Source organism: Prionailurus bengalensis, chromosome C2 (genome assembly GCF_016509475.1).
Source record: "Prionailurus bengalensis isolate Pbe53 chromosome C2, Fcat_Pben_1.1_paternal_pri, whole genome shotgun sequence".
Taxonomy (NCBI): domain Eukaryota; kingdom Metazoa; phylum Chordata; class Mammalia; order Carnivora; family Felidae; genus Prionailurus; species Prionailurus bengalensis.
In genome coordinates, this window is record NC_057350.1 from 22,838,602 (window position 1) to 22,858,990 (window position 20,389).

Consider the following 20,389-nt stretch of genomic DNA (forward strand, 5'->3'; position numbering starts at 1 on the left):
CCAATTGCGGGCCATAATCTGCATGTGAGGTCTATTCTCCCAGTCCAATTCATGAATTCTGTTCAGGCCTATGACCCATAGAGACTCTTTCCCTTCCAAAGAGTTTCCAGATGGTCAAATAAGAATGGCCATGAAACCTGGCTTGAGTAGCATGAAACAATCAAATTCATAGAAAGACTGGTGAGCCATTCAGAGCTATTTTAGGGTAGAGGCATGAAGCCTTCATAGACAATTAGCCACAAAACACCCACAGCTGCTCATCATTCCCAGCATGAAACCTGCAACAAAGAGGGGTCCTGGCTATTAATCTTAAATTTAAAGGCTGATGTCTAAAATTAATTATTTAAATATGTTTTTCAAAATCAAACTCCTTTTTTACCTAACCTTTAAAACTTAGATATTTGAATTAAAAAGACTATTAAATTTAGAAAATTATGAATTTGTGGGAAAATAGTTAAGATATGTCAATATACTATTAAGGAGCAATTACTTAAAAGACTATAATAAGCTAGGGAAGTATTAAAATAAGCGTCCAGTAAACATAAACATAAAATTGACACTGCATTATAGGGATCATCATAAATGTTAATAAATAAACTTCACAAAATTTAATTTAAAATTGTGTTTCACTTTTTTTTTTAATTTTTTTTAACGTTTATTTATTTTTGAGACAGAGCATGAACGGGGAAGGGGCAGAGAGAGAGAGGGAGACACAGAATCGGAAGCAGGCTCCAGGCTCTGAGCCATCAGCCCAGAGCCCGATGCGGGACTCGAACTCATGGACTGCGAGATCGTGACCTGAGCTGAAGTCGGACGCTTAACCGACTGAGCCACCCAGGCGCCCCTGTTTCACTTTTAACATATTCCACAGCAGACACAAATAATGAATGGTACTTATGGCAAAGTTGTTAAGAGAAGTCACTTTTAGTGGCCTTTGGTATAATTTTCAGCCAAAGGCAAAGTCCATTGGGCTACTTTCTTTACCATTCTGCAACCAGAAGATGTTCTTTATCTCCTACACATCTAAGTCCCGTGACAGGTCTTAGCTGTCCAAGATCCCATTTTAGCTAGTGTTATTAAACTTGAAAAAAAAAAAAAAAAAAAAAAAACAACCTTCTTCCTCAAGTTCAATGTGGCCATACTTTGTTAAATGTTGATTACGGTTAATTTGTTTTTTAATGAAATGATTAATACCAAACAATTAGGGTATTATTTAAGGCATTAATAACTTAATTCATAAAAATAAAGAAAATAAAGTAAGTATTTTGATACAATAGCTAAATAATTACCTACAATAGCTAAAATTCAGAACAGGGGCTTAGCTTGAAGTTACTAATATCAAGCAGAATGGAAAATGAAAATATCCTGCTAAACTTGTCAGAAAAACAAGGGGAAAATGTTACTTCATTTCTTAAATGTTGCTAAGTTTAAAAATCACAAGATTTATACCATGTCATTATTCTGATGATCAATGATGCGATTTTACCCCAGAAAAGGCAAGTATTTCACAATTTACAATGATGAATTTCAGCAATGGACAATTAGCAGTCGAATTCCTATGAGAACTGTTTATCATTGTTACTTAATGTGCATTCTCGCCCAATATGTCAATGAATCAAATGCAAATTTAATGCAATTTGAAAACATCTTACAAACGATAATAAAAAAGGTACTTACACTTCTATATTTTACAATGTATTCCAAAATAGGAGCCCCTCCATCATCTTGTTTGGTGATACTGAGTTTAAAGCTCTTCCCACTGCTTGGCTGCCCATGTATGGATGGAGGACTTGGTTCACCTAAATAAGCAATAAAACATCCTTGATTTTTACACGTATCTCAGAAACCTAGAGAAACTGAATTTCAATAAAGAGAACACTGTCATGTAAAAAAAAATGATTTTAACCTGAATTTACCATTTTTCATTTGCCCTTTGTTGTAATAAAACCCTGATCCTTTCTCCCCACCCAAGAAACAGCAACATTCACAAATCTAGAAGTGACATGACAAAATCGTGATACCTGAGAACCAAAATATTATTTATATTGATATGCAAATGTTCTGAGAATAGTATTGCATTATACAAGCATAAGCTTTATTTCTCGTGTTCTTAACAGTGCACAATACTATTTATTAATGTAATTTTGGCAACTATTTTGTATATATGTATTACTATAAACATATGAAGTTATCAAACTATATAGGATATATACTTACCACGAAAAATAATAGTTTAGCTATTATTTATCTGCTTTAATGAGTATTTTTTAACGAGATACAGATTTGAATACAGAAATTTTATAGTATCCAATCAATAGACACGTGTTCCATCCAATATACATATTTTTTCTTCTGACTTCACAAATATACTTGCCTTTCATGTTTCTTCCCATGGAGGTGGTCTTATAACAAAGATGCTTGTATGTTTAATATGAACAGGATCTACTGAAATATAAAAGTTTTCTATACGAAGGATGCCATCACTGCTTGGCAATTTGGAATGGGAACTCCTTGCTATGTGTCACTTATGTGATGTCCTTCGGCAACACTGGCATCCTCTTCCCCTATTTCTTCCAATTCCCTATAGATATGAATATAGTAATACGGAGGAACTTTCACAGGGTATGCTTTCGTTTTCAAGGTTACACAGACTTGTAGTATTGGTCTAGTCAGAGGAATGTCAAGACAAACTAAGCAGAATACAGTGAAGATGATTTAATGCCTCCAAACATGGAGAATCTAGTTTTATTCTCAGCAGGTTATCTTTTTTTGATATGGTGTTTATAACCTTATGTAGTGAGTAGTTCATTTGAGAAAAGTCATATTGTTAAGGAAATATGCCAGTTGGGTGTGCTGACATGCAAGTAAATGATAAATAAATGATAAGTAAATGATAAAATAGTCTTTACTAGGGTCATATAGAAACAAAGCAAATAGATGAATTTTGGAGTGATTCTTCATTAAAATAAATTAAATTAGTGTGCATATATTAAGACATGACATGATTTCTATTCAATGTATTTTCAATAAAGGAATTAAAATGTCTGTAAAAAGCAGTACAATAATTTCTTTAAAAGACTTAATAAGAGATTATGGGAAAACCTAAATATTATAAAATGGATTTTATACTTGGTTGGTTTAGTATAATTTCTAAATTGAATTTTAGAACATTTGTGTTGTACAGTATAAATTTAATAATATTGTAATCATATTATTTTAATAACAGCATTTTGAGATAATAATTATATAGCAGAAACTGCATTTTCAGTTAACATATGTATTTAAAATATTTATGTCTATATATAACCTTTACAATATACTAAATTTGTGGGGCGCCTGGGTAGCTCAGTCGATTAAGGATCTGACTTGGGCTCAGGTCATGATCTCGTAATTCCTGATTTCAAGCCCCATGATGGGCTCTGTGCTGACAGTTCAGAGCCTGGAGCCTGCTTCTGATTCTGTGTCTTCCTCTCTCTCTGCCCCTGCCGTTCTTGCGCTCTCTCTCTCTCTCTCTCTCTCTCAAAAATAATAAATAGACATTTAAAAAATTAAAAAAAACCCAATATACTAAATTTGTGATTCCATTACAGTTGCTACTTCCTTTGAAAGGAAAATAAAGTTCAGAACAAACGTAATGTCTATCAGAAAGGAATTGATTAAAATAATGGTTTCTATCAGCAATTACAATGGAATGTTTATGCAAAAGTAATAATATAAATAACAATCAAGAAGTAATAATGGATAATTATGACACATTAAGTACTTTGTATGTAATATCATCTTTTTTATTTTTTATTTTTATTTTTTTAATTTTTGAAAGAGAGAGAGACAGAGTGCGAGTGGGGAAGGGGGAGGAGCAGAGAGAGAGGGAGACACAGAATCCGAAGCAGGCTTCAGGCTTTGCACAGAATCTATGCAAGGCTCGAACTCACAAGCTGTGAGATCACAACCTGAGCTGAAGTCGGTTGCCCAATTGACTGAGCCACCCAGGTGCCCCGCATATATCATCTTATTTAAACTTCAAAAAAATCTTGAGAAGCAGATAAAATACATGGGTATTATCAAATAAAACTAAGACCTGACCCTTAAAGTCTCAATGTGTAGGACAGAGGTCTGCAAGTCAACAGCAGGACATTAAGAGATTAGAAGAAGATTAGATTAGAAGAAGAGATTAGAAGAGATTAGATAAGAAAAAGAGATACTTTTTAAAGAAGAGATAAAAAAAAATTAAAAAGGGTAAAAGAGTAGAGTTCTATGGGCGAAACAACAAGGATGGTGTTCTATGAGTGAAGGGTAGTGTGCCTAATTAAAAGAGGAGAAAACATTGGAGAGGTTAGTCAAGGTCTCGCTGGTCTTGCCTTGTTTGGAGATTGATGTGCAGTGACCTGGAGAGAGGAATCAAGAGAGAATGCACAGTACTTTGGAAAGAGAAAACAGTATGACCAAACTCAAGTTCCATCTACTGATGCAGATGGCACTGCGGCCACAGAGGAAGGAGGTATGAGGAGGTCAGGCAGGCAGATGTGTGTGTGGACAGAAGGTGCAAAGGTGAAGGTTGGTGTTAAGGATTATAGGTAGAGAAGGGATTTCCGATTCTGTGTCTCCCTCTCTCTCTGCCCCTCCCCCGTTCATGCTCTGTCTCTCTCTGTCCCAAAAATAAATAAACGTTGAAAAAAAAAATTAAAAAAAAAAAATTAAAAAAAAAGAAGGGATAGATCTGTTTATATTTGTGTAAAGTCACTCCAGAATTATTTTGGCTTGAAAATATGATTGTGAGTCAAGATGTATCAGTAGTCATTCTGGGGAGAAAATAACGAGGGGCTGAAAAAAGACATAGGCATCAGACGTGGAGAAAAGAGAAGACATCTGACAGATTTTATGAGAACCAAGAGTTGGTCACAAATAAGGGCATGATAATTTATTGTGGCCAATTTGACTGTCCTAGTAGGTGTATATAACAAGCAGGGTGATGCATGCATTTTATAACAGTGTTTGTTGAGTCACAGTCAAATTTTCTCACATTTTCAAATAATTTATTCAACATAAAGGAAACAGAAGTCTCTTCAAATTTACTTTAACTTTGTATAATTCAACTGATTTACAACACCCCCAAACAGGATAATAGCAGGAACAAGGCTACAATAGCTAGTCTTCTGTAGTCACCATGGTAATGGACTTATTTAGTGGTGCCTCTTTCTCACAGCTGGGGCCTATATAATTCATGGGATAAAGGCAACAGTCATGTCTCATCAAAAGAATAGAATATTGGACATGTTACATAGTCACTGTTTTTGCTTTCTCACAGACTATAGACTAAACCTTACAATCTAATTAATCAGACAGCAAATGAATAGGACACGTTGCTGATGGGGACAATTTCCCAAGAGTAGTTTCGCTGTATTTATTGTAGTACACCTTTTCTTTTTTTGCCTTGTTCCAGAGCAAAGTTATTTTTATAAATCTTAGATGCCACCATTTTCAGAAACCACTTCAACAAAGACATAATTCACTCCCCCAGAGTATTGAAACACCTCCATGAATTTTAAAATCCCTTAAGTTTGCAAGTGAAGAGAAAGGCAACAGAGAGCAAAACAGAGATGATTACTTACGAACTGGTAATGTCTGGAAGATTTCTACTTTACTGTAGTCTCCTTGCCCTTTTCCATTTACTGCTGCAACCCTGACTTCATAAGTTGTATTTGGTTCCAGGTTGCTCAAAACAACCATTGCTGCAGGAGGAAGACAAAAAACAAACAATACAAATATATATGGATGTAAATATGTACATGTACATATATATATATATGTGCTTATGCTTAATAATTTTTAGTAAGTAAGTGAATAATTTCATTGTAAATCTTTCCAAAAAATACTTGAAAAAATAGGAAATACAAATAAGAAATGATTTGTGAATAGTCCCCTTCTTCACCTCTATTTGAGCTTTCTCTTATGATACTTACACTCAACAGTATATTCAAGAAATAAGAATGATATAAATAAAACATCCTTACTCTGTGCATCCCAAATAATTTATCTACTTTAAATGGATTGTTTTTATGGAACTTTATGGAGATATGGAATTCAACAGACAGAACTCTGGCCTCCGGTATAAGGTGTTTCACTCATGTCTGAAGAGTGTCACAAAGCTGACTCTACCACCAAAGTAGATCATTTATTTGATAATCTCAAATCAAATTAAATTAGTTTTAATGCTGGTTTGAAGGCTGTCTCCTCCTGTATTTTTTTCTGAATTTCTTCTCAATACTATACTTTATTAGACTTGGATTCAACATGACACCAAGAAGAGAGAATCTGAAAAAGTACAGGAATGTAAATGCTATCAGAAACATCTCCTGGGCCATGTCAACCTCTTCAATTTGCCAAAAAAAAAAAATCTGGGTACAATTGCGGTTTTCAAAATCTCATATTTTTACAAATTCCTCCGCTGAAGCCAACAAAATCCCATAGATGCCTCTAACCTTACTGCTTTCACTAATGAGTGCAAACATTTATTAGTGGAAGTGGCAAAGCCTTGATAAACAATCAAAAGGAAATTATGTCTGGTATACATAATAAATCAAGTGACCAATTCATAATAGAAGATATAATCAATCATAAAATAAAAGTTTCATAAAAGGATCATATTTGTAGAGATATTGCTTTATATGAACCATGACTGAAGATGGTATACATTCAATAAATTACAATATAACTTATTAGCATATTTTTGAAAACTAATTCCATTATAACACAGATTCTTTAGGTAATATTTTTTATTCTACATTATATGAATATACATCATGAATCTGTTTTGATACTTCCTTTTGTTTCATTATTTTCCCCAATATTCATTATCATGACATCTCTTTAGCTTTTTGATTATAATTATTGAAATCTTCATTGAATTATTTATTAAACTACAGAAAAGAAAAAAGTTTCTGAATGCACATTAAAGATGTTTTTTTCTAAAATACAGAATTTAAAAAGTATAAAAAATTATATATATATTTTTACATGTATCTGATATATATCAGACACCTATTAATGGAAAAAAACATTCCAGATATCAACCAGACCTTATTTAATATAGTACAGATGTTCTAACACCAGCAAAAAGATGTATTCCCAATCAGCAAAATTTACATTTGTATTTTTCAATTTCTCTACTTTGTAAAAAAACTGAACTTGTTTTTGAGAGTGCATTGCCTTGTCAAAGACTCAGATTATAATATTTGGTGCCAAAGTCAAGGGAGGCCTTGTGGGAAAACACTGATGGTCAGGGATATCCAACTAATTAGAAGTTACAAGATTAAATGGGAAAACCAAGACCAAGGTTTGAATCCAACTGTTGCTGACAAAGTAACAATCTGTGAGCTTTTCAGGAAACCCAAATCCAGTTGATTAGTGACCTGGAATCAAGGTGTATATAATATTAGTCCGAGGGGAAAAATAGTTGTAACTGAGAGATTAGTGGGTTAGGTCATGCAGACTATGGAGGGAATCAAATTAAAAGTTAGAAAGCCAAGATCCTGAGACAGTGGAAACCTACCGTCCTTGAGAGAAAGTTTCTGTTCAAGGTCAGTATAATAAGGAACTCAAGAGTTTAAAAGTCATCACATCTTGTCAATTTTTCCAGTAAATAAATATAACCAATTTGAAAGCAATGTGAACTAGGCTCACTGTTCTGCAGAGATTTTTAAAGCTTTATGAAAGTGTATTTGTTCCTCAGGGCTTGTAACAAAATGCTTAGGCCCTTGGGCAGTCAATATTGTCATGGACCAGTCAGTGTTCAATGTGATATTAGGGAGGAGCCAGTGTTTGATTATCCTTTACTTTACCTTTATGGTGAACGACTTGGGGTAGCATGGGGACATGTAACACGCATGCAGGTATTAGTCTGACTACAAAAACCTTTGCAAGAAGACACTATTGTGATGCATGCTTTAAAATCATGAAAAAAGTCATTTGTTTCTGAGCCTCATTCCACCAGACTGAGATTCCACCAATTCCTAGGGCTGAGTTAGTCTCCCAGCTTATAAAGGAAGACATTTTTAGTACATGTCATAGAAACAAAAGTATAAAGATAAACTGAAAGAAGGTATAGAGAAAATAATTTGTGACCTGTAAAATCATCATCACTATGCATCAGTGATCTATGCAAATAGGGATATTATATGGAGACTGTGAGGTAATGAAAATAATGGATATTCCAAAGTTGTTCATCTTTGACTCTGTGTTTAATGGCAAAATAGTCTGTATTTAATCTCAGAGATACTTACTTATAAATATTAATATTTACATAGGTATCTACATAGTATGCAACAAATGATATAGGAGAGATTGCTATAGACGTCTTTACTGCTGCAGACAACTTTGATATGTGCTATGCCTCTCCATATTTCTGTGACGTAAAGGTAACCACTACCATCATTTTAAGATCACTGATAAACTAACTCAGCCGAGTAGGTGAGAACAATTAGTAATGTTTATGTTTGGTTGTTTGCCTTGACACAACTCAGCAAGAAAATCAACAGAATTTAAATCATACAATTTTAATTGTAAATAAAATTATCTGCAAATCAAAAGTGTGGAAATCAGACCGTTCCTTATTTTAGGTTAAAAGTAGATAACAATAGAGCTATTAAAGTATCAGAGCACATCACATGAAGGAAAATCGAGGTTATTAGATTAAACAATGGAAACAACAACCCACCTCTCCCCCCAAAAAACCTCTACATTTTACTTGAATTATCTGAATATTTCTAGTCAAAGCTCTCTCTGGCCTGAAATGTCACCATTCTCCTCTGTTCACCATTTCACAGGGCATGTGAGGAGCTTTGAGTGTCCCTCTATCTCTACCAAAGGGGAAACTCATTTCTTTAATTACATTATAATCAATTCAGAATCAAGTCTCCCAAGTTTCCTCACAGTCTTCTGTTCTCCATGACAAGATTCTCCCCGGGGGGCCTGGGTGGTTCAATCTGTGGAGGGTTGAGCATCAACTTCAGCTCAGGTCATGATCTCACAATCCCTAAGTTCAAGCCCTGCATTGGGCTTTCTGCTGTTAGCACAGAGCCCACTTTGAATCCGCCCTCCTCTCTCTGCTCTTCGGCTGCTCAGGATTTCTTGCTCTCTTGCTCTGTCAATCTCTCTTTCTCTCTCTCTCCAAAATGAATAAACATTAAACAAAAACGATTCTCCCCTTTGCTGACTGAGTTTCACAGCAGAGCAGCTTGCAGAGGAAAGAAGCAAAGAGGTTAAATGACGGCTGCACGGTTATTACAAGGCTGGGCTATAACACTCAAAGGTAAAATGGATGGGGGGGCCTCCTAGAGGGCCTTCAAAAATTATAGGGGAGAGGCACGGAAGTCAACCTATGGAAGCAAGTTTTAGAAAGTTTATATACAAGAAGAAGCCAGTCTGTTTTTGAGTTATGACTGTAAGGGTTTTGGTACAATAACCCTCATTATGAGGCGTATTAACATTGTGTGAACATAAAGATTATTGTGTGAAATTGAAAGAACTCCATAAATTGGGACCAATTTAAAGAGAGGGAACGGAAGAAAGTCAGGGGAGGCAAAGCCCGTATCTGTAATTTGACTTGCCTTTCTTAAATGAGAGGATATATACATTAAATCATCCACAATTTCCTGGCATATTACCAAACATAGGGTTTCTGAATAACCAAGGTAGAGCATGAAAGCAAACTACCACTTGAAAAACGAAAGGCTGCATACTCTATAATAGAGTCATACCTCAAATTATGAAGTTAGTTAATGGAAGACTTTCTTTCCCCAAATGTGCCCATACAATAGAACAAAAGAACCACAGACTGAGGTGTGGGATGGGTTCTTTCCTTATAATTTGTTAGAAATTCAAACTTGAAAATTAGGTGAAAGTCGATCTAGATTACAAACCACTGAAAGTTTTCTAAGGACAAATGGCATAAATTAAGGTATTTTATAGCTATATTTAGTCAGCATGATTTGGAAATCATAATGTAATTCTTCTGAAAAGTATACACCACAATGAATTTTTCTTTGACATGGCAACAGGTACAGGTTCTATAAAGAATCTGGTTTGCCTCATTAATTTAATGTTGCTGCTTGACTTAAATATAATTGAGTTTCATAAATGACCATTTTGTCACCTGGGTATACATGCAAAAGTACAGCAAATATTGAAGTGTGCAAAAATAATGACATTTAAACTGGCAAATGAAGGAAAACAGAAACTATTTAACATTATTTTTGCAAGTATGGGAATGGCATTGCTAGAGAGAAAAATCTGAAGTTTCATTTTCCCTTTAAGAAGGGAATCAATCAGACTTTATTAAAGGAAGTTGAATAAAGTTAAGTTTTTGTTTGTTCAGGTTATGTATTCTTGTAAATCCCATCCCTACAGCTGTCGAGAGAACCAGAGGCTACAGACTATTTATGACCCTTGTGGCAAAATAAATTACATATTTGCAAACTAATTAGGCTGAGCCAAGTTCTAAAGTGAGATTAAATGTAGCCATGCTCTCTTTGCGCTCTTAAACCTCAGGCCTCTCCATGGCTTTTCCAGCCGGTCAGTGTAAGCAGATAAGGACTCCCTGGGTCTGGAACTGCTGTATCACCCACTGGAAATGCAACTTATTCAGGCTGTCATGAACTGTGAAACATGTCAGACAGCTATGAGAAACCACAAAGCTTAGCTAGGATGGGACTGATGTTTCAAAATTACACTTGCTGCTAATCTTCTCGGTTAAAACTGAAAATACAAAATCCCTTGAAGTTTCTCACCTAAGATTCAGGTTTTGTTCTCTAAACAATTAAAACAAGCCCAAAACCTTTCTTTTCCTCTTTTTTTTTTTTGACAGAATTATCTGACTTTCTGTAAGAGTTTGCAGCAGGTTTAAATAAAAGTGTATTCTATCCATAATGTTGAATTTTTTTTTAATACTTTCACTCCAGTTATTCACTACATACCTATGAATGACTTGAGGAATTATTCCATTTACCAGTGCAAAGTGTGTCTTTTAAGTCTTAAGTTTTAAGAAGTTTAGTTCAGTTGGATTTTCATTTGCTTTTAAAAAGTAAAATATGCAGGGCGCCTGGGTGGTTCAGTCACTTAAGCATCAGACTCTTGATTTCAGCTCTGGTCATGATCTCACAGTCTGAGATTGAGCCCCACATCCAGCCCTGTGCTGACAGCACTGAGCCTGCTTGGGATTCTCTCTCTCTCTCCCTCTCTCTCTACCCCTCACCCACTCACGCATGTGTGCCCACACTCTCTCTCTCTCTCCAAATAAATAAATAAACACTAAAAAAATAAAAAGTAAAATATGCATTTTTGCACAAATCATATTGTGTTTCAAGATTCCATTACTTACAAAAGAATATAAACTTATCTTTTTAAAAGTACCCAAAGACTTCAGTGAATCATAATAATATATGACTTGCATGGATATATACTTATATATATATATAACATCTATGAACAAATTCTGTGTAATGTATAATTCATATTGATACAGATTGATGCAAAGTAGAAAGAAAAATAATTATGTGGTTTGTGTGGGGCTTTCAACTCAAAACGGTATACTGATGACCCTATTTTAAGACCATAGCTTATCAGTCATGAAATTCCTAATTTTTTCTTTATTGTACTGCTTTTATGTTCTTTTTCATTATGAGTATAAACTATTCATAAAAACAAACAATTCAACAAGTGAGTTTTAACTGATAGAAGGTTTTACACAAGAAGCACATATTGTCTCTTGCAAACAAATGTCTTCCCTTTGAAGTATACTCTGGATAAAAACTTTGATTTAAACACAGGACAATTTAAGGGCACCTGGGTGGCTCAGTTAATTGGTTAACTGTCAGACCCTTGGTTTCAGGTCAAGTCATGATCTCACGGTTTGTGAAATCGAGACCCATGTCAGGCTCTGTGTTGACTGATCAGAGCCTGCTTCAGATTCTCTCTCTTTCTCTCAAAATAAATAAATAAACTTAAATAAATATATAAATAAAACAGGACAGAGTCCTCAAAAATATTTTTTCACAAACAATTCATACTTTTTTCACTTCAAATACATTTCTCAGCATATAAAAATTACTCACCCAAGAAAAGTTTAATTGATACTTGTTTTCAGGATCCACTTAGTACATAAAATATGACAGATGTATAATTACCAAATGTATCCTTCTATAGTCTAAAACAATAGGTTTTCAGAAAATGCTCACGAAATCTCAACAATTGAAAATAATCATAGTATTATTTTTTACTTATAAATATACTAATTGTTCAAAATGTGTGTGCCCAAAAAACTCTTAATGCTACAAGTTTTGTTGTTGTTGTTGTTGCTTTGTTTTGTTTGTTTGTTTTGGCAGGGGTAGCGAGCTTGAGCTGAGCTTTTGAAATTAAACGTCTCCCCACCATGCCTAAAGAAAATTCAAGACTCATTTTAGTTATTTAACCTCCTAATAATTACGTACTTTTTCTGTTACTGATTATGCTCCCTGTTTTTGTACTTAGCTCTTTTATTGTTGGAAGCTCTTTATTGTAAGAATACGGTGAGCAACACACACACACACACACACACACACACACACACATATATATGTGTGTGTGTATATGTAAAGACATATAAAACATGTAAAAGACATATAAAAATATATAAAGAGAGAGAGAAAGAGAGAGAGAGAGTCTCCAGCCCTCACAGAGCCTACATATTTTGAATGCAAAGTAAGAATTCAATAAAGAGTTTTCTATTGACATTTTAAAAACTATGCCAAACAAAACATCACTTTAAAAGAAACTGGCCCAAAGAGGACACTGCTAAATCTATAGTTGCTCTCCTTTGTCATTTATTGACTCCACTCTTGTATTGCTGAGCATTTAAAGCACATTTTACTTCTCCAACAAAAACTTCTTGTTTATGGGGGGAAAATCCATTATTCAAATCCCATTTGATGGTATTTCATTTCATACTTAGACTAGGACAGTTTGGTTGCATTCCACACTTCATAAATAAATAAATGGTAGCTCAGAAAGACCAACCAGCCAGTAAGTATCAAAGCTTAGATTTGAACAAGACTCTGTCTTAGAGTTAAAGTATTGCATCTTCCCATGACTGTATTATGGCCTATAAAGCCAGAGTACAGAAAACCATTTGTGAAAAAGGAATTTTAAAAAATCTTCATTAACCTGAATGCAGGAATATTTATATTCTCTTCCCAGAGACACTAAATACATATAAGGCTAAAAATGATAAACTAACAAAAATGGTAAGACTGTATATACTTTTTAAGATTTATTTTAAGCTATTAGAGAACACAGTCTCTTTCTTAGAATATTTTACTGAATTATGTGTTTCTGGATTGTCATTAGAAAGAACCATGTAAACCCATGCTGATGATCTTCATAAATTCCCAGCACTATAAGACAAATACAATCCCCCGACTTTTCCTTTGTTCACAGGTGCACGTTGTAATGGCAGAAACGCAAGGATGAAGAATTCAGAGCAAAGTCAGATCAGACTATCCGATCATGGAGTTCTGATTCTGAGTCCTCTCACAGTACAAGAGAGGCATTTACTAGCTAGTTATGCTTATTGTGCACTCTGGCCAATTTATTTTTTCTGTCTTATTTATTTTTAAACTAAATCAAACAGAGTATTTCATATATCCCGCACAAGCTTCGTAGCCACATTTCCAAATAATGAGTAATGAACTGGTTTTGCTCTGTCATTTGTGTTCTTGTTAAATGCAACACAGCAAACCATACAGACAGCTTAGAGATTCCCTTCGAATGTGAGTAAGATTCAGAACCAAGTGCAACTTGAGCAGTTTTTTCCCACAGTTTCTTTTTTAAAAGTTTGCTTTCTCTACTTTCAAGAAAGTTATGTACTATTTTTTTAAACTCACACTATTTATACTTTCACGTAGAGTAGCCATGCTTTTCTGTAGATAATCCAGACATCTCCATTAGTTCTAATCAATTGCTAGCTATTTTTCAATGAATTTCAGGACATAGAACATTCTACTTTATCCAGATATTCTGGATCATGTGTATTCCTTTCTTTATCTTGTTTAATATGGATGTATTTCATTTTCCACCAAAATTTAAGTGTTTCAAGTAAATTAATATGAAGGCTTGTCATTCATATTTTGCATCTATCATATCTCTACACAACTTGTAACAAAAAATTACCTGTAAATATTTTGAGTATTTAAGGAAAATATACTACATTTCTATACAGCTATTTTTATGAGTACAAAATTATTTGATTTAGAGCATTTAAAAATGTCTTTTGGAGAATTAAAATCATAAGCCAGATAATTCCATTGCTAAATATTCATGTGCACAATTCATGTCATTATGAATACTTTATACAAACTGAAGATGCTCATCTGAACAATTGCACTGGAATCCCTCATGAAAATTTTAAGAAATCATCTGAATCTTGAATTTTAAAACTGAAATAATGAGTGTCTATATAAATTTTCAATGAATGTGAAGAGTTATAAATGGAAAGGGAGGATTCTAGAAAGGTAGTGGAGGAGGAAGCACAAGGAATCTTCTCTCTCCACCTAGACAACAATTATACTGGCAGAGTCTGTCTGATGTAAATATTTTGGAATCTTCGAGTCTGTTAAAGGCTTGCAACTTCCAGGGGGAATATATGGATAGTAAATTGTGGTCAATTTGGTCAATTTCAGCTGTTAGCACAATAGTAGCTACACGTCCCTGACCAATCAAGTAGCAGGCAGTTGAGCACATGTTCCTAGAGTGGCTTGCACACAGCATGTGGGAGTCAGGTGTGTAAAAAGGACCTCCTCCTTCAAATATCAGGGATCCTGCTCTGATTTTGGTTGCTGCTTTTGATCACAGAGGTGCAGACAAGAAGGTGGGCAGCCATTGTTGTTGCACCTCTCCTTATCGTTGTATGCCTTTCCCCTTTTGGCAGAAGTGACTTCCTGGGTATTTAAGGAACCAGTGCCCTAAGAAGACCTTAAGTTTACATGTCAGTTTGATCCTTGGCACAGACATAGACTACAACAATAGTTTTAAAAAGCAATAAGCAAGAATAACAAATAAGAATTGATGCTCTGGAAGGGGCCCCCCGGGTGGCTCAACTGGTTAAGCGTCTGACTCTTGGTTTTGGCTCAGATCATGATCTCACAATTCATAGGCTTGAGTCCCATGTTGGGCTCTGCATTGACAGCATGGAGCCTGCCAGGGATTCTCTCTCTTCCTCTCTCTCTGCCCCAGCTTATGTGCTCTCTCTCAAAATAAATAAATAAACTTAAAAAAAAGAGTTAACACTGCAGAAGAGGGATAACTGATTTCCAGGGTTGTTATATTATTAAAATCAAATGTCTAATTTTTAGCATATAAATCACAAGGCATGCAATGAAACAACAAATTATGGCCCATTTAAGGGAAAATTTTAATCACAGAAACTTTCCCTGAAAAATATTTCACGGTAGATATACTAGAAAAAAAACTTTTGAAACAACCATTTTAAAGTTGCTAAAAGAACTAAAGAAGAACTAAATAATAAAGAAAGCAAACAAACAAACAAACAAAAACAATAAAAAACACAATGTATGACCAAAATAAAGAGAGAAAATCTAAAAAAGAAAACCAAAAATTAAATTGTGGAGCTTAAAAATAATTTTTGTCGATAAATGTGTTCATTCAGTAGATGAACTCAGAGAGGCCCACACCAAGACACATCATAATCCACTTTCAAAAACTAAAGGCCGAGAGAGAATCTTGAAAGCACCAAGCGAGAAGGTAACTCATTGTATACAAGACATCCTCAATAACATTATTAGCAGATTTCTCATCAGAAACTTTGGAGGCCAAAAGGCAGAGGGATGGTTTATTCAAAGTACTAAAAGGGAGGGGCGCCCGGGTGGCGCAGTTGGTTAAGCGTCCGACTTCAACCAGGTCACGATCTCGAGGTCCGTGAGTTCAAGCCCCGCGTCGGGCTCTGGGCTGATGGCTCAGAGCCTGGAGCCTGTTTCCGATTCTGTGTCTCCCTCTCTCTCTGCCCCTCCCCCGTTCATGCTCTGTCTCTCTCTGTCCCAAAAATAAATAAAACAAAAAAAAAACAAAAAAACAAAAAAAACCCAAAAAAACCCACAAAGTACTAAAAGGGAAAAAACTGTCCTATATTTGACAAAACTATCTGTCAAAAATGAGGACATTCTGGATAAATAAACATTCTGGATAAATAAATGGTGAGTTACTCTATTACTGCTGGACTCGCTCTGCAAGAAATGCTCAAGGGAGTCTTTCAAGGTAAAATAAAAAGACCTAGTTAATAACTCAAGTCTTATGAGGAAATAAAGATCTCAATAAAGGTAAATACATGGACAACTACAAAAGCTAGTACTACTGGAACAATGATTTGCAACTGCACTGGTGATTTCCTACATAACTTAAGAGACTATATATTTTTTAAAAAATATTATTCTAAAAGCTAGTATTATTGTAACTTTAGTTTCTAACTCCAGATTTTGTTTTCTACATAATTTAAGGTATTAACACATTTGAAAGAATTATTGGTTCATGTTCTTGGCCCACAATGCATAAAGATGTAATTTTTTTATACCAACAACAAAAAAGGATGGGGATGGAGATATATAAGAGCATATTTTTTGTATATTACTGAAGTTAAGCTAATATAAATTCAAATTAAAGTGTTATAACTTTAGGATGTTAAAGAAAGTCCCCATGGTAACCACAAAGAAAATAGCCATAGGATATACACAAAATAAATGAGACAGGAATTTAAACATTTTACCACAAAAAATGACTAAATGCAAAAGAAGACAGTAATATGGAAAATAAAGGACAAAAATCTGTAAGGCATGTAGAAAATTACAGAAGTCCTTGCATACTGGTAACTATGTTAAGTATAAATGGATTAAAATCTCCAATCAAAAGACAGAGATTGGAAGAATGACTTGAATCATATTATCCAACTATATATTGTCTACAAGAGATTTACTTTAGATCCAAAGACACAGATAGATTGAAAGTGAGAAGATGGAGAGGATTATCCATGCAAATATTAAGAAAGCAGAGCTGGCTATACTGATTATCAGACAGAATAAACTTTAAATAAAAAAAATGTTACAAGAGACTAAAAGTACATTAATAGAAGTTTCAATAATAGAAGTTTCAATACAGCAAGAAGATACAACAATTATAAACATTTACATGTTAGTGACAGACCATCAAAATATGTGAAGCAAAAACTGACAGAAATAGAGGGAGAAAAAGTTCAAAAATAGTAGTTGGAGTCTTCAATACGCTACTCACAATAATGGATAGAACAATCAGACAGAAGATAAGTTAGGAAACAGGACTTAAACAACAAAATAAACCAACTAGATTTAGCAGACATATACAGAATACTATCCAAAAGCAACGGCAAATGCATTATTTTTAAAAGCACACAGGACATTTTCCAAAATAGATAATACGTTAGGTCACAAATTTAAGTCTAAAAAGACTTCAAAAGTTAGAGATCATATAAAGTAACTTTTCTGACCACAACAGTATAAAGTTAGAAATCATTAACATAAATAAAACTAAAAAAAATTACAAAATAAACATTATATTCTCAAATTGATGAGTCAAAGAAGAAATAACAAAGGTAGTTAAAGAAATTCTTAGAGATGAATGAAAACAGAAACACCATGTATGAGAAACTAATGAGACACAGCAAACGCAGGAGTAGGGAGGGATTCAGAGCTCTAAATGCTTACATTAAGAAACAAGAAAGATCTCAAATCGACAACTTAACTTTACAACTTAAAGAACTAGAAAAAGAAATGACTAAACTCAAAGATAGCAGAGTTAAGACAATAATAAATATAAGACTGATATAAATGAAATAGAGAATAGAAAAATAATAGATATAATCAATTAAACCAAAAGTTAATTCTTCAAAAAAGTCAAGATAAAAAAATTTCAGCTATATAGACTAAGACAAAAAAAAAAGATACTCAAATTACTAAAACCAGAAATTAAGTGGAGACATTATTACCAATTTTACAGAAGTAAAAAGCATTATAAGAGACTACTATGACCAACTGTATGCTGACCGACTGAATAACCTAGATGAAAAGGATAAATATCCAGATACACAAAATCTACCAAGATGAAATCATAAGTTAATAGAAAATCTGAATAGACCTATAGTTAGTGTGAAGACTGAATCAGTAATCAAAAATCTCCTGACAAAGAAAAGTCCTGGACTCAATAGCTTCTGATCAATTCCATCAAACATTTAAATAAAAACTAATTGCAATTATTGTCAGCAATTCCTAAAAAATAAATAAATAAATAAAGAGGAAAGAACCCTTCCTAACGCATTCTATGAGGCCAGCATTAATCCATTAACCTGATGTCAAAACCAGACAAAAACACTAGAAAAATAAGTAAATAAATAAATTAAAAAAACTGCAGACCATTATCTTTTAGGAATATTAATATAAAAATCCTCAATAACATCGTAGCAAACCAAATTCAGCAGCATTTTAAAAGATTCATTTACTATGGCCAAAAGAATTTATTCCTGGAATGCATGGATATTTCAACATACAAAAATCAAACAATGTAGTACACTACAATTCCAGGATAAAGGAAAAAAATGCATCATCACCTTAATTGATGCAGAAAAAGCATTCGACAAAATTTAATACCCTCTTCATGATAAAAGCACTCAAAACACTAGGAATACAAAGTAAATACTTCAGCAAAATAAAAGCCATATATTAAAAATATACAGTTAATAATACTCAATGGTGAAAGATTAAAATATTTTCCTCCAGAAACAGTAACAAGGCAAGGATGCCTGCTTCCACCACTTCTATTTAACTAAGATTACTAGCCAGAGCAATTAGACAAAATTAAAGGCATCTAAATTTGAAGGAAAGAATTGAATTTATCTCTGTTCACAATCATGTGATCTTACATGTAGAAAATTCCAAAGATTCCACAAAAATCTTTTAGAACTAAAAATGAATCCAATAAAATGAGAACATCCAGTCAACACCCAAAATCAGTTGCATTTCTATACACTAACAATGAACAAACCAAAGAGGAAAATTCAAAACATAATTCCATTTTAATAGCATCAAAAATACCATTCTTAGTAATTAACAAAAGAAATTTAAGACATGCACAACAGAAACTACAAAATATTCTTGTAAAAGTTTTTGAAAGAAATTAAAGGAAACATTAATTAATGGAAATGCATCCCCTATGCACAGATTGGAGTATTTTAAGTATTAAAATGTCAATAGTACCCAAGACTTTAACGATATAAAATGTAGGATAAGTGGCCCCGCCAATACATGGGGAGATAAAACAATGCTACTCTGGACAGAAGATCACATGTCTCTAACCCTAAATCCAAAGTTCCTGCTAAGTGTGTGTCTGTCACAAGACCCAGTTGTGAGGATGAAGATTTCTAGCAAATTACTCCAAATGGAAGCACCTTTACAGTGCATACTAGTATTTCGGTGATATGAGAAATACCCTAACTGTTCATTGACATGTCAAGTTGTCAGAAGTGCACGGACATGTTTTACCACCTATACAGGCTTTCTTTCTTGAATGTTAGCTGAGCCAGTAGCAGGAGCACATGTCATACAGTGGTTGGATGCTTCTCTTTGGTCTGATGTGTGAAGAAAATAAATAGGAACAATTAAGACTGCTTTTTTAGAGAAAGAGAAGCTGCTGTCTCCATTTTCTCAGTAGTCTGCTTATGTCTAGACGTAGATTATCTTTTAAAAAGCTATAATAGATTTTTTAAATTTATTTTGAGAGAGAGAGAGAATTCCAGGCAGGCTCTGGATAGTGCAGAGCCTGATGTGTGTGGCTCAAATTCATGGACCCTGAGACCCTGACCCAAGCCGAAGTCAGATGCTTAACTAACTGAGCCACCCAGATGCCCCTATATATTTTTTTAATCTTTGCAAGTGACAAGAAGTTTTTAAAATATACAATAGAATTAAGTTTTATTAGACAGTAATTCCATAACATCAGTACTTAGAAAAGCTTGTGGAATCTTTGGAAATTTCAAAGAAAGGAAAAAACAACCAACTTGCTTAGATGTTTCCATTTAACTTAGCCTAGATACAGTAATAATTTATAGATGCTTAGAAATACTTAACAACTATATAACTTTAATTGAGTATAAACAAGCTTAGTAATGAAATGATCCATTTATTCATCTCAGGTGATGTAGAAGATTCAGAAGTCCATCCAACATGTTATATAGGCTCTCAGATGTGCAGTCAAGATAGAGAAATGTGACTTATGTCTTAATACTTATATTATGAGGTGAGAAGCTGGAAAATACTAATGCAAGCAA

General features: G+C 33.9%; 1 protein-coding gene across 3 annotated transcripts in view; it reads right to left on the bottom strand.

The window, feature by feature from the left end:
- NCAM2 (neural cell adhesion molecule 2) overlaps positions 1–20,389 on the bottom strand; it is a 523,753-nt gene that overhangs the window by 55,584 nt on the left and 447,780 nt on the right. For all 3 annotated transcript variants that reach the window (XM_043593819.1, XM_043593818.1, XM_043593820.1), the window contains 2 exons: positions 5,610–5,729; positions 1,678–1,799 (listed from right to left, as the gene is read on the bottom strand). In XM_043593819.1, coding sequence (XP_043449754.1) covers positions 1,678–1,799; positions 5,610–5,729 — 242 coding nt within the window. The remainder of the gene's footprint in view (positions 1–1,677; positions 1,800–5,609; positions 5,730–20,389) is intronic.